The sequence below is a fragment of the Microtus oregoni genome, unplaced genomic scaffold (assembly GCF_018167655.1).
Source record: "Microtus oregoni isolate MIOR12 unplaced genomic scaffold, Mior012 000035F_ref0000213, whole genome shotgun sequence".
Classification (NCBI taxonomy): domain Eukaryota; kingdom Metazoa; phylum Chordata; class Mammalia; order Rodentia; family Cricetidae; genus Microtus; species Microtus oregoni.
Genome location: NW_024543094.1, coordinates 23,123,516 through 23,137,456, shown reverse-complemented (window position 1 = coordinate 23,137,456; position 13,941 = coordinate 23,123,516). Strand labels below are relative to the sequence as shown.

General features: G+C 42.4%; 1 protein-coding gene across 2 annotated transcripts in view; it reads left to right on the top strand.

Annotated features, from left to right (window-relative positions):
- The window catches only part of Cubn (cubilin), a 203,737-nt gene that overhangs the window by 67,126 nt on the left and 122,670 nt on the right, over positions 1 to 13,941 (top strand). For both annotated transcript variants that reach the window (XM_041630831.1, XM_041630830.1), the window contains exon 28: positions 7,960 to 8,110. In XM_041630831.1, coding sequence (XP_041486765.1) covers positions 7,960 to 8,110 — 151 coding nt within the window. The remainder of the gene's footprint in view (positions 1 to 7,959; positions 8,111 to 13,941) is intronic.

The window sequence follows — 13,941 nt, the reverse complement described above, 5'->3', positions numbered from 1 at the left end:
CTCATGTGTCACAAACCTGTATGAACCATGTGACACCAAACTTTCACATTCATACAGAAAGTTTAGATTCAAGAAGTTAACTAATTTCCTCAAGGCTGTGCGAGAAGCAAAGCTCCTATAGCTAGACTGTGTCTGGCTACGACCTCGTTGACTGTGGATGTCCCGGTGAGGAAATGACTGTTTCCATCAATTACACTTGACTTCAAAAGCCCACATAAGAACCCATCAGGAGTTGAATCAGCCTCCTTGCACTGACTAGAGTCTCCCTTTATCTAGAGAAAGAGGAGTCTCTGCTGCATCTGAAAATTCCTCTTCACAGCAGATAAATTATTTCGGTTACATGTTCAGATACGAAGTAATTTTCCTTGCAAGTTTTAAGATTTATGTATGATAGGATGTGACTAAATTTTTCCCAAGTTTAGTCCAATTTTAATGATATCATACAAGAAAGGCTTCCTTTGCTGTCTCTGTCTTAAAATCAATCTTCTGCGATAGAGAAAGGTGAGGTTTACCTCTAGACACACTTCAAGAAAATAAGAAAACAATACTTAAGATTGATGTGGTGGCTCAGTGGTGCAGTGTGTGCCTAGCATTGGCAAGATGCTGGGTTTGAGCTTCAGGAACAGGAAAGAAAAAGCACAAAGGAAAGGAAAAACTGTACATAAAGAATGACTTCTGTATTAATCTGAAGTAAAGAGGGATGCTTCAGCTGCCGAGCCCCCATGCCAGGGAGTTAGGAAAATGTCAGTCTGTTCCTCTCCTCGTGTGCTAGACACTGTTACCATTTTCATTCATTATAGTCACAAATTTTCAAAGTCACCAAACAGCATCATACAAAAACTCAAAGGAGACACTCCTGCAAACCAAGGGTCTTGAACAACATGTTCTTGAGTGTCGGCGAAGGGAGAGCCTGCTGTGGGCAGAGCATGTTGCACTGGGTACTGCTCCTTTAGACCCTGATGTCCAGTGATTCTGAAAGTGCCCACAAAGCCAGGGGACTTTTTCATTTGTTGGTTGGTTGGTTGGTTAGTTGTTGTTGTTGTTTTGTTTTTTTTTTTTTAAGACAAAATCTGTCTGCTGTCCTAGAACTCACTTTGTAGAGAAGGCTGGCCTCAAACTCAAAGAGATCCACCTATCTCTGGTTTCTAAGTACTGGGGTTAAAGACATGTGCCACCGTGCCTGAAAGCCAGGGTACTTTAATCTCCAGGGCCAGTGAAATGACCCAGCAAGTGAAGGCGCTAGCATCTACAAGGATAGCAACTTTAATTTATCCCTAGATACCATGGTGGAAGGGGAGGATTAATTCTACAGCAACGTTCTCTGGCCTCCACATGTACATCAGCACACACATGACCCCAGAAAACACCATTCACACATATACACATTCAATAACATAAAAAAAAAACCTATCTTAGTGGGCCAGTGGGATGGCTCAACAGGTAAAAGCATTTGCTGTGAATACCTGATGAGCTAAGTTCAATTCCCAGAATCCACATGATGGAAAGAGAGAATAGATTTCTGAAAGTTTTTCTCTAACCTCCACATGTACATGTATCATACACAAACACACAGAAATAATAAATAAAAACTAAGAATCATTGCTATCACAATAATTGGGCTATCTCAGATGTTGCAATGCCTTTGTCTTTAATATGTTTTCAATTCTATATCATTTGCTTTGGGGATCTTTAATATTGAGAGGGACCCATATGGTAACTGGAAGCTGAACTCACTAATGGTCTCCATGTTTGCATCAGATTTTTGTCCACACAGAGGAAGTAACCCAATAGCCCAGCATGCTGAGAAGTGTGGCCTGGCCAAGGGATTCCCTCCTCTCTGTGTGCCCTGAGAAGGGCTGAGGTTTAGCTGTTGTTGTTGTTGTTGTTATTAGAGAGGAGGTGAGGGAGACTTGAGTGAAATACATTATACTTAAATTGTGTTTCTAAGAGAAAAACTGAAAATACTGAACACAGACGGCCTTTTGAAACCCAATCTCACATTTGAAACGTTTTTGATAGCCAGTGTGACAAAGTGAGAACCATTTCAAGTAATAAAAAAAAAAAAAGAAAGACTTTCAGAGACACAAATTCAGAAAAAAGAGCCCACCTTCAAAGTGAGAGAATCTCACCTGTAGTTTTAGTTTGCTTCTAGAGAGCTCACTTAGAACTTCTCGGTGGTTCTGTGGAGTGGTTCGGGCTCTCTGAAAGCAGAAGAAATCATAGTTTTACCAGGCCCAAAGCAGTGTGTTCTCTGGTCGTGGCTATGAGTCACAGCTGGATTGTCCTGCGGTTGAACACTCTGCTCTGAAAACAGAACCAAGAGCAGCAAGACACCCACTGGTTTCCATGGTGACTGGTATTTGTGTACTTTGAAAAATGACTGTTACTTTTTGTGTGGTGAGTTTACTCGGGAATGAATTGTGGAGGTGACATTAACCATCTGTGTGGATATAAACAAAAAGACCTGATTTAATTAAATGTAAATGTTAAAAGGGCATAAAACTGAAGGAATGGGGTGGTTTCTCCCCCTCTCTCTAGTAGAAGCATTGTTGTGCACTAATTAGTTCATTAATTTATCTGACATTTTATTTGAGCATTTTCAAATATGTCTGCTTGATGTTTCCTTCCATTCTTCCTAGAGGATAAAGACATTTCTTTATCATTCGTCAGTTTTCACAAACCCATCCTTCTTGGTCACCTACTCTGCTCAGTCCCATTCACAATACACTCCTTTAAGGACACTGGCTTCTGGCATTAGGAATTCTTCTTTAGTGAAGAAGTTCCATTAAAAAAGAGAAAAATGAACCTCTACATCATGTAAAAGGTCATAGCTCTTAAGCTTGTTGAGCTATGGAGAAAAACAATGCTCTATAAAGTATTGGAATGTATAGAATCCAACTATGTTCCTCAGCTTGCAGCTATCCAATGCTTACTGTAATCCACCAGGTTGAGGCTTCTTATGATCATAAAAGTGCTTATCTTAAATTTTGCAGGTTAGAGATGAAGTAATTTCGGCTTTGGTCATTAAATCACATTCAAAGTTAGTTTTAAAGCAAGCTGAAAGATTTGCTTTTTTTGTCAGTATTTGGAGATAGTATATTTTTGTGTTCAGATTCAAAGTAGACTTCCTGCTATAAAACTGATACAAATTCTGAAACTGAAATTCTGAAATTGAAGAGAAACATTCTACAAAGAGACAGTGGCTCAGGAGCACTCCCAGTACAGTCTGGGAGCACTCCCAATACAGCCTGGCTTCCTTGTGCCCCTGGCTCTAGCTTGTAGAGGTGATAGAGTCCAAGACTTGAGGTGATGGGCTTTGGCTCTTGTTTCTTCTTTTCTGATTTTCCTGTCGTGTTTGTTCTTGTTCTCTCTCTCTCTCTCTCTCCCTCCCTCCCTCCCTCCCTCTCTCCCCCCTCCCTCCCTCTTATCTTTTTCTTTCTTTCACTGTCCCTCCTCCATCTGGTTTCTGTCACTATGTAGTATCCTTAGAGTTTCTATCACTGAAGTAAACACCATATCCAAAAGCAACTTGGAGAGGAAAGGGTCGTTTCAAATGTGCAATTCCATATCATAGTCCATCACTGAGGGAAGTCAAGGCAGGAACATGGAGGCAAGAACTGGAAGCAGAGGCCATGAAGAAATGCTGCTTACTGGCTTGCTTGCTCTTCATGGCTTGCTTAGCCTGCTGGTTTAGAGCACTCAGAACCACCAGCCCATGGGTTGTGTGGCCCACTGTAACCTGCCCTTCCCACATCATTAATGAAGAAAATGCTCCCTCCCTAGGCTTACCAAGAAGTCAGTTTGGTGAGGCTGTTTTCTTAATTGAGGGTCTATCTTCCCAGATGACTCTAGGCAGTGTCAAGTTGACATAAAGCTAGCCAGAACATGTAGAATGCTAGAAACCTGATAAGAAATCTAAGTTTTTAAAGTAAGAGTATTTACAGAAAAGAAATAAGGAAGGTGAAATAATATATCTGAGAAATGACTACTATCTCATTCGTTTGCTTAAAAATCATGGACTTGGTACCAAGTGGTGAATGGCATATTGGACTCTGCTTCCCATTTTTCATCTCTGCAGACTTTCCCCACACTTACAACGATGAGGAACAACTTGTTGGGAATTTGATGAGGCAGGCCAACATTCAGAAATCGGGATTTCTTGTGAGCCTGAACAAGAGAGCACCTAGGTCCCCACTCTGCAGAATGACTACAAAGTGATTCAAATCTTTTACTGCACAAAATTATTAGGCTGATACTTGTAATTTTATAATTCAAATTCTTTTTTTTTAACTTTTTTTTATTGAGAAAAGGAGAAAAAAAAACAAGTTTCCACCTCCTCCTAGCCTCCCATTTCCCTCCACCTCCTCCCACCCTTCTCCCCCTCCTCCTACCTTTCTCCCCCTCCCCCCACTCCTCTCCCCCTCCCTCTCCAGTCCAAAGAGCAGCCAGGGTTCCCTGCCCTGTGGTAAGTCCTAGGTCCTCCCCCCTCCGTCCATTTCTAGGAAGGTGAACATCCAAACTGGCTAGGCTCCCACAAAGCCAGCACATTATGTAGGTTCAAAAACCCGTGCCATTGTCCTTGGCTTCTCATCAGCCCTCATTGTTTGCCATGCTCAGAGAGTTCAGTTTTATCCCATGCTTTTTCAGTCACAGTCCAGCTGGCCTTGGTGAGTTCCCAATAGATCAGCTCCACTGTCTCAGTGGGTGGGTGCACCCCTCGTGGTCCTGACTTCTTTGCTCATGTTCTCCCTCCTTCTGCTCCTCATTGGGACCTTGGGAGCTCAGTCCAGTGCTCCAGTGTGGGTCTCTATCTCTATCTCCATCCATCACCAGATGAAGGTTCTATGATGATATGCAAGATATTCGTCAGTATTGCTATAGGATAGAGTCATTTCAGGTTCCCTATCCTCAGCTGCCCAAGGAACTAACTGGGGACCTCGGCTTGGGCACCTGGGAGCCACTCTAGGTTCAAGTCTCTTGCCAACCCTAAGGTGGCTCCCTTAACTAAGAATTGTGCTTCTGTGCTCCCCTATCCAACCTTCCTTTATCCCAATCCTCCTTTTTCCCCAAGTTCCCCCCATTCTCCCCTTCTCCTTTTTCTCTCCCCATCTCCCCTTACCCCCATCCCACCCCACCCCCAAGATCTCAATTTTTCTCCCCGGCAATTTTGTCTACTTCCCATAGCCAAGAGGACAACTATATGTTTTTCCTTTGGTTCACCTTCTTACTTAGCTTCTTTGGGATCACCGATTGTAGACTCCGTGACCCTTGTATATGGCTAGAAACCAATTATGAGTGAGTACATCCCATATTCATCTTTTTGGTTCTGGGTTACCTCACTCAGGATAGTGTTTTCTATTTCCATCCATTTGCATGCAAAATTTGAGAAGTCATTGTTTTTTTTACCGCAGCGTAGTACTCTAATGTGTAGATATTCCACACTTTCTTCATCCATTCTTCCATTGAAGGGCATCTAGGTTGTTTTCAGGTTCTGGCTATTACAAATAATACTGCTATGAACATAGTTGAACAAATGCTCTTGTCATATGATAGGGCATCTCTTGGGTATATTCTTATCTAACTACACAGAAGTAGTAGTACAGATTCAGTCTTTAAAGTAAATACACTGGTGGCAAAAATCAAAGTGTCCATTCACTGGATCTGTACTGGAATGGGGCTCTCATAATGCTGTGCATTTAACAACAGGGGAAGGAAATGAGGGATGGCCTGTTCCCTAAGGAAACTCACAGTCAGTAGGGGTAAGAGGATGCTGTGCCGATTGCTAGAAAGGGAGGAGATGTAGCTGACTGTGTAGAAAGAGAAGCGAAGAGCTAAGGTTTTACTTGGCATGGTGCCTCACCCCTGTAAACCTTCCATATGAGAACCTGAGGCAGGTGCATTGCTGCAAGTTTAAGCCATCCTAGGTTACATAGTGAATTTCAAGCCTTCCTGGGTTGCACAGTGAGACCTTGTCTATAAACAACCTAAAACAAAAACCCAAAGGAGGATGGTTTATTCAGAGGTGGAAAAGATTCATATCTAATTATTGAAATTGTAAAGGTTCCATCAAAGTACTTTGTAAAATTTTTCTATAAGGTTTTCATGGCTGAGTCAATGTGGTTAAAAGACACATATCACATTTAGTTAGTAAAAGTAACTTCACCAGTTTGAAAGGCTTTGAGTCCATATTATGCATGCACTCGAAGGCACACCAAATGCACATCAACTAAAAAGAAGTAACCAGGGAAGGCTGAAGATATAGCTCAGTGGTAGAGTGCTTGCCAGCATGTGAGAGAGGTCAGTCCCCACAGGGAAAAATAGCCTGAGGGGAGAATAAGAACAATCAGAGACCAGACACCACAGCAGCCTTTAATCCCAGGACTCCGGATGCAGGTGAGTGCAAGGCCAGCCTGAGTTCCTGGACAGGGCTAAATAGAGAAACTCCCCCTCCCCCAAAAAAGAATAATCATGTAAGTCCATGTGCATATTTTCAGATATGTTCCATTTTTGTATCATTCAAAGGGTAACTGGAACAAAGTGATTAACGTGGACTTCAAAGGGATGAAGAAGGAATCTAATGGCTTCCACATGAGGAGGCCATGTTTTGAGGACGGCATTCTTTTTCCTATGTGAAAGGAGAAAAATGGGTTTTTAATTTTAATTTGGATATTAGTTTAACTATCTCTCTATTATGTTTTTAAAATGAGACACCAAGAAAGCTGTTGAAATATGTCCATGGAATAACGGGCAATGACCCCAGCAGAAAATCTCCCAGGGAAGAAATGCTAATGCCCATTAGACATGCAGCGAGAAAACCTATAAGGCTCTAGTCTGTAGTACTCAGCCCAACACAAATGACAATAATTGCAAAAGGACAATTTTTCATTCTTAGCATTAGTATTTCCAGTTCTGTGTTCTTGTGGGTTTTGTGTGTGTGCATGTATTCTGTGTGTGTTTGTGTTTTTTGTGCACTTTCCATTCTCCCCATTTGTTTGTTTTACTCTGGTTCACTAGTTTAAAGTTGGCCTTTCTGTTTTCTAAAGAGAAAGAGAGAGAAAGCTTGGAGTTGGATGGGTGGGAAGGGGAAGGTGGGGAAGATAAGGGAGGGGATGACGAGAGAAAGCAGTGATGAGAATATATTGTATGAAAAAGTTATTTTTTTAAGAAAAAAGGTAGAATATTTAGAAAAGCAAAAATAAATAAAAATGATGATAATAGCCAAGTTTAACGAACTTTCATGGAAAGAAATGTCTTTATAAAGTGCTAGTATGATTTTGGTTTGGTACAAACTTTCTGCTAAGGAATTTCACAATATTACAAAACAACAAAAAGTGTACTTTTCGGAATCTTTATTAGAAATTTTATCAGAAGTCTTTAAAGTATCAGATTTATATACTGACAAAAATCTGAAGTCATTTTCAACACATGACAAGATTGCAATGAAAACTGCATCACTGGCATGCTTTGTTGCTGCTGAAAGTGCTCACGTTATGCTGGAGTGGAGCCCAGTTGGTGGAGAGCTTGCCTGGCTTGCACAAAGCCCTAGGTTTGATTCCAGCACAACAGAAATCTAGTTTGGTTCTACACACCTGCCCTCCCAGACATAGAGAGATATTGTCAGGACAGTGAGAATGTTTGGCTAGGTAACTAGTTCAAGGTCAGCCTAGTTCCCTATTCTGGATTTTAATTTGGAGTTGGCAGGTTAAAATAAAACCAAAATTTGTAGTCTAATTTTCACATCTACTGGGTTTAGTAATCTAATCCTTCTCTGAAACAGTCTATATGCAATTAATTTTAAATCTTATAATATCCCATGAGAGTAGACACACGTTCAACTTTTGAGCCAGTGTGCATCTATGTAGCTAAGCTAGCCCTCCTTGAAAGCAAACAAAGAAACAAAGAGAACAACAAAAAATATGTGCAGTGTTTTTACTTTGTGAAATTTCTCTTTAATTTCAGCTTTATGATGGACCCCAAAGGATAGGACGCTACTGTGGAGCAGATATTCCCCCACCAGGGGCCACCACAGGCTCCAAGCTTCATGTACTGTTCTACACAGATGGGCTGGATACAGACGAGAGAGGATTTCAGATGCAGTGGTTCATTCATGGTAAGTCCTGTGTTAATTCTGGTTGTATTAATAATTTTTATTTAGTCAATTTTATCCATGAATACAGTAGCATCAATAAATAATAAATGCAAAGTAGTAACTAGAGCTATGCTTAAGATAACTGACTGAGACATCTGTGGAATTTTGGGAGTTAAATTTTGCTAGTGCTCTGAGAAGAAATGGTTAAAGTAGAAGCAATTTGGATAACTGCTTAAGCAGGTGGTGTGATTTTCTGCCCTCGAACAGAAATATTACAGAGTGGCGTGGGAGTCTTTAGGGTGCAGGAGCCCAGAAAGAGACGTGAGGCTCATTGTCAGAAAGAGAATGATCAGGACAATATAAAAAATAGGAGTCAGAAAGGTCAGCGAAAGGGGAAAGAAAGGGCTGGGATGAGAGGAACAGCCGGTAATTTGAGCTGGATACAAGAGTCCAGGCTTATGTCTTGTGTCTACGAAATGGAGTGGGGACACATTGAAACCCAACTGCAAACAAGTAGTCGAGGAAGCAGGTGGAGATAATTACTTCTCTAAAAGTCATTATTAACACGAGACGGGAGACTTCAAAATTGATCTCCTGTGTGTCAGTCTACAGGGGGATGATCCCAGACCAATGACTTTCAAAAGGTGGCCCCCAGTAAGAGTAGTAGCACAAGGAACTTTTCAGAAATACAAATTCTGAGCCTTCCTATACTAGACTTACTGGATCAGAAACTTGAAAGTAGATCCAGAAGAGTATCTTAGTTAATCTTCCTGGTGATTAAGGTTTAAGAGAGACTGTGCTAGGATAGTCCAACCTCAAAAGAGCGTCATACAGTAGTTCTCAACTATCCAACCACAGATTAGGACTCACGGTGAATTTCAGTAAATCCATAAGAGGTAGAATTGCAATGTTACACCACAAATCTAGCGGATGCCTAAACTGTAATCCTGTTAAAATCGGTGGAAAGGGCTGGTGCATTGTCTCAGTTGGTAAGGAGCTTGTCTCACAAGTTAAATCTAGTTAGATCCCTGAACCCAAGCAAAGCACAATAGCAAGCTCTTATAATCCCAGTGATGGAAAGATGGGAGGTGAATAGCAAGCTCTTATAATCCCAGTGATGGAAAGATGGGAGGTGAGGATGAGTAGAACCTTGGAGCTCATTGACCAGCTGGTTTAGCCTACTCAGCAGAGTTCTGGCTCAATGAGAGACCTTGCCTCAAACAAAAGGTGGGAAGTCCCTGAGGGCTAGCGCTCTCCATTGTACTCGGACCTCTCCCTGCACGGGCACACAGTATCCATCCCTGGCATGAGCATGCGCATGTAAATGCACACAGAAACAGAGAGACACACACAGAGAGGAAGAGGAAAGAGAGAGAGTATGAATCAGAGGTACTTTAGCAAGTACCTGAGCATTTGAGACTTGAGATTTATTGGTATCACAGCCCACTCATATAAATCTCAGAGCTGCCATCCAGATGTCCCCAATTGTAGAACCCTTAAGTATCAGGATGAGACCCTTTCCACTCATGATGAAATTATATCCCAATGAACCCCCTATAAATTGATTGACTTAATAAAAGGATTTAGCTGATTTCTCTCCTCAGTATCGTTTGTCTCCAGTGTTCTGCTGTTCAACAGTATTGTAATTCTAAGTAATCTAGAGATGGACTGAGAAAACAAACCAGGCATGAAAGTCTTGAAAATTTCTCAGATTGTCTTGTTCTGGGGTAATCTTGAGAGCAGGGTATATCAGGTATGTATATCCACAAAATAATCAAGGGTTTCCTTGTGGTTGTATCTAGCTTTACAATGCTGTGAGATCAACACCAGGGCCTCAAATGTGCTAGGCAAGTACTCTCCTGATGACCTATAGCCTCAGCCTGCACTGGGGATCTTGTAAATATAGAGGAATAGGCAGACCAACTGGAGTTTTCTAACACCCTCTCTACAGAGGGTAATGTTACTATTTAGTGTAACTCAGTTTTAGGAACAAGGCAAAACTGGCATTGAGCTTGGTGAAATGAAATGGTAGAAAGACAGTCTCCCCAGAATCTGGAAAATCCTTCTAAGATGCTCAAGCCACAAAGTGTCATAACCAGGTCCAAACAGCACCAGGATGGTAGCAAGAGTCCTGAAGGAGACGACTTTCTGCTTCAAAGATCTAAAGGGCAGAATGCTCCCCTGGGCACATCAGAGTACAGTTCAGGAAGTGACTTGGGAATGTGGTCCTCAATCCTAGGTAAACACAGGACTTGCCTGGGAGTGTAAACTCCTGTCTGAGTTCCACGTCCTGAGAGATAGGATTCAACTGGTCAGTGTTTGACTCTTGCTGCCTTTCGATCTCTTCCTGAGTGATGCAGCCTTGCACTCAGGACGAAGAGAGAAGGGCAGTGCTTTTGCTAACTGATCTCCTTATTCAGGAGCCTGCTTACCCTCCCCTCCAGGCTCTAGACACACTGGCCAGAGGCCTCACTAAAGAGTTTGATGGGGTCGTCATTACTGGCTGCACCCAGCTTACTGTATCACTGGGTTCTCCTAGCCAACATGCCAAGTTCTCTGCTGAAAGTACTATGGTTTTTTTGAGCCAAGATTTTTCTTTCATTTCCATTTGGAATCTGTCTTCTTTTAAGAGAGTCAAAGACATCCTCTGTCTATTCTCTTTTCCTGTTTACTATTGCAAAATTTTTCCCCATTTGCTGAAAATTTGCTAAACTCAGAGCCAGAGTTATGCAACAGTATGTTAGTAGTTAGGACCAAAACTGTAAAAAATATTAACTCTGTACTGCCTACTATATATAAATGGTACTTGGCAATAATCTTCTGGAAGGAGATTGTCAACAGTTAAAATCGATACAAAATTAATTGATGTCATATGTTATCATGACATGCTTGTATATATTATGTTCTATGTTTGGACCATATAACTTGCCATGGCTTGAGAAGAGGCATCAGCAGAGTAAGGCAGGCAGAAGGCCTTCCCTGGGAGTGGCAACCTGATTATTCCTTAGAGAAAACCTGAAGACAAAAGTTATAAACTATTATTCTTCTGTTTATTAAAGCTATGGGTATTGGGGGAATGCTTTTGTACCAGATACCATGCTATGACTAGGGACAGAGATCTATGTGCACACACAGAAACGGTTCAATTCCCATAGTCATTACAATAAAGGAAAGACATTAAACATGCAAACGAATATGCACAATCAAATCTGATAAGGGCTGAGGGATCACACAGAATAATAAGATGCGATGGTATTGGGTCAGGCATGCAGGCAGACAGGAAAGTCTTCTATGAAATTGCAACCTCTGAACTAAAACCTGAAAAATAAGCAGGTGGTATCTGGCCAAATCAGGGAAAAGAAAGGAGTGACCCAGTGATTTAAGGGTGCAGGAAGAGCAGATGGCATTAACAAATCACACGTGCTTAGATTCGGGGTCAAAGGGTGAAGCACTAGAGAGGGCTAGAAACTTAAGCAGTGGCTACCACAAGCTGGCCCCATAAGGCACAAACTCAAACTGTAGAGGCTACGGTGTCTTCCAACATGCAAATCCTTTACTCTTAATTAAAATAGGTCTGGAGTAGGATCCTCACGGATGGCGAAGCATGACAAGTTGACTTAAAATAAGGGTACAAAACAAAATATAAACTAAGCATAGTCATGCACCACGACACAACAGGGGCCTGTTTCAAGCACTACAGTGTTAGCCCATCTTATCATGATGACCATCTTGGTCACCTGGTGGCACAATCTGTGGGGCAACCCAGGTGGGCACTGCCCATCCTTGACTGAAATTCACTCTGCAGCATTTGACTCTCTGTCTTCGCAAATGCAAGTGTGCACAAAAAGCACAATCAGCAGACAAAAACCAAAGGCAAAGTCTCTGCATTGTCCCTCTGGGCCTGTGCTCAGAGTCAGTGGAGGCTTCAAGATCCCTAGCCTGACCTGGCCCTGAGCATCTTTTCCTCACCTGGCCAGGATGGGTGAAGTTAAAGCTCTCTCCTCTTTTCATCAGAACCAAATCACACGAAGGCCTTTCCCCACTGGCTCTTTTCCAGACGCTGCTATAAGAGCTCAGCAAATGCTTGCAGAGCCCGGAATTGACAGTGACATCATTTCCCCAGCACTGTGGCTCAGGAACCCCTACACACTTCATTCATTTTGCTCAGTAATAAATAAATCCGTTTACCCAGTGTGCCTTTTTTGGTCAACAGCACAAATCTTCTATTTACTTTAAGAAAATGGATCTACAAGCGGGCCTTCTCTGTGGGTGCATTTTGAAAGTGGCTCTGTCGAGGCAAGAGAAAGCCCACACTGCAGTGCCTTTATGCAGATCTTCAAAGAAAATCCCACCCTAAAAAGATAGAAATGGCTGCCGCCGCCCTGCCTGGCTAATCGGTTCACAGAATTCAGCATTGACAGCATTGTTCAGAAACTGAATTCCACCCTGGGAGCCTCGGTCTGGGCTGCTGAAGGGTGTATAGAACTTTCCATAAGTTGTATGAATAGGAGCTCCCAGCCATCTGCACACACCCGCCCCTCATCTCTTCCCTGTGCTCCGGAGGCCTCCCCTCCCTTGGCAGTGGAGCCCAGCACACAAACAAGGTCAAGGAGCTCTGTGAATGACATTTGCAAAGGCAGCAGGCACTTCAGCTAGGGAACCAGCAGAGGAAGAGCCTGTGAGCAGGAGGTGATGTCACCATGGACTTCCACAAAGGGAAGCGTGGTCTTTTCTGTGGGGAGACAGATGACATCATCCTCTCAGATGGGGGCCACTCCATTCTGTCTTCTTTTTAGTTGTTAATGAGGTTTCTGGGGCCCTAGAGTTTTCAGAAACTCTAGGAGAACTCTGAGAGTACATTTTAAAACATTTTCAGGACCCTCTGAGAGTGACTGGGTTTGAAAGACAGTACCTCGCTGGGTAACTGGACTTTCAGCCCCGGGCCAAGGGCTTCTCAAAAGTCACTTTGGGAAATCTAGCCAGGAAGCCCCACGGGGTAGGCCATGCTTCTTTGCAGCCCTCATTCCCACTCTTGGTCATGGACGACTGTGGGTCTTTCAGGGGAATTCCTTCTAATTGGACATTTTTATTTGTTTTGTGACTTAGAACTATGAGCTTGGGTCTCTGGGAGCACTCAAGTTTTAGCTGTTGTGATTCCGTTATTATTTTTCTTACAAACATGGATGCTGGGGGTCAGTTTCTTAGAGTGAATTAGCTGTGCTCTGCAGGTCGATGCAGAGGGGTAGCACACAAAATCTATGATCCCTGTTTTAAAAAGAACAAAAAAGTCTTATTCTTTGAAATATATTGCAGGATGGTGGTAGCACACACCTTTAATCAAAGCACTTGGGAGGCAGAGATGGACAGATCTCTGTGAGTTCAAAGTCAGCATGGTCTACCCAGCGAGTTTCAGGACAGGCTCTAAAGCTACAGGGAAACCCTGTCTTGAAAAAATGATGTGTGTGTGTGTGTGTGCGTGTGTGTGTGTGTGTGTGTGTGTGTGTACACAACAGCACATGCAGTACACAGAAGATATTTAGAATGTCTTGGTATTAAATGCCATGGATGAAAAATTTGAAAATATCTTGAAAGGTTCCAAAGAGAGTCAATAAAAATGTGATAGAAATTAAGGTAGTATTGGCTATGCAACTGATAAAAGACAAGCGCAAAAACTTATAAGGTTTCTTGCCTCCAGGGAAAGATCATAGATGCATTATTTTTCTGTTGCTGGGGTGGATCTCAAGGCTTTGAACATGCTAGACAAACACACTGTGCTCTGCTGTAATACATCCCTAATCGCCAGAGATGACCTTTTATTTTGTGCGGTAGGACTGCAGGTGTATAAAGAAATG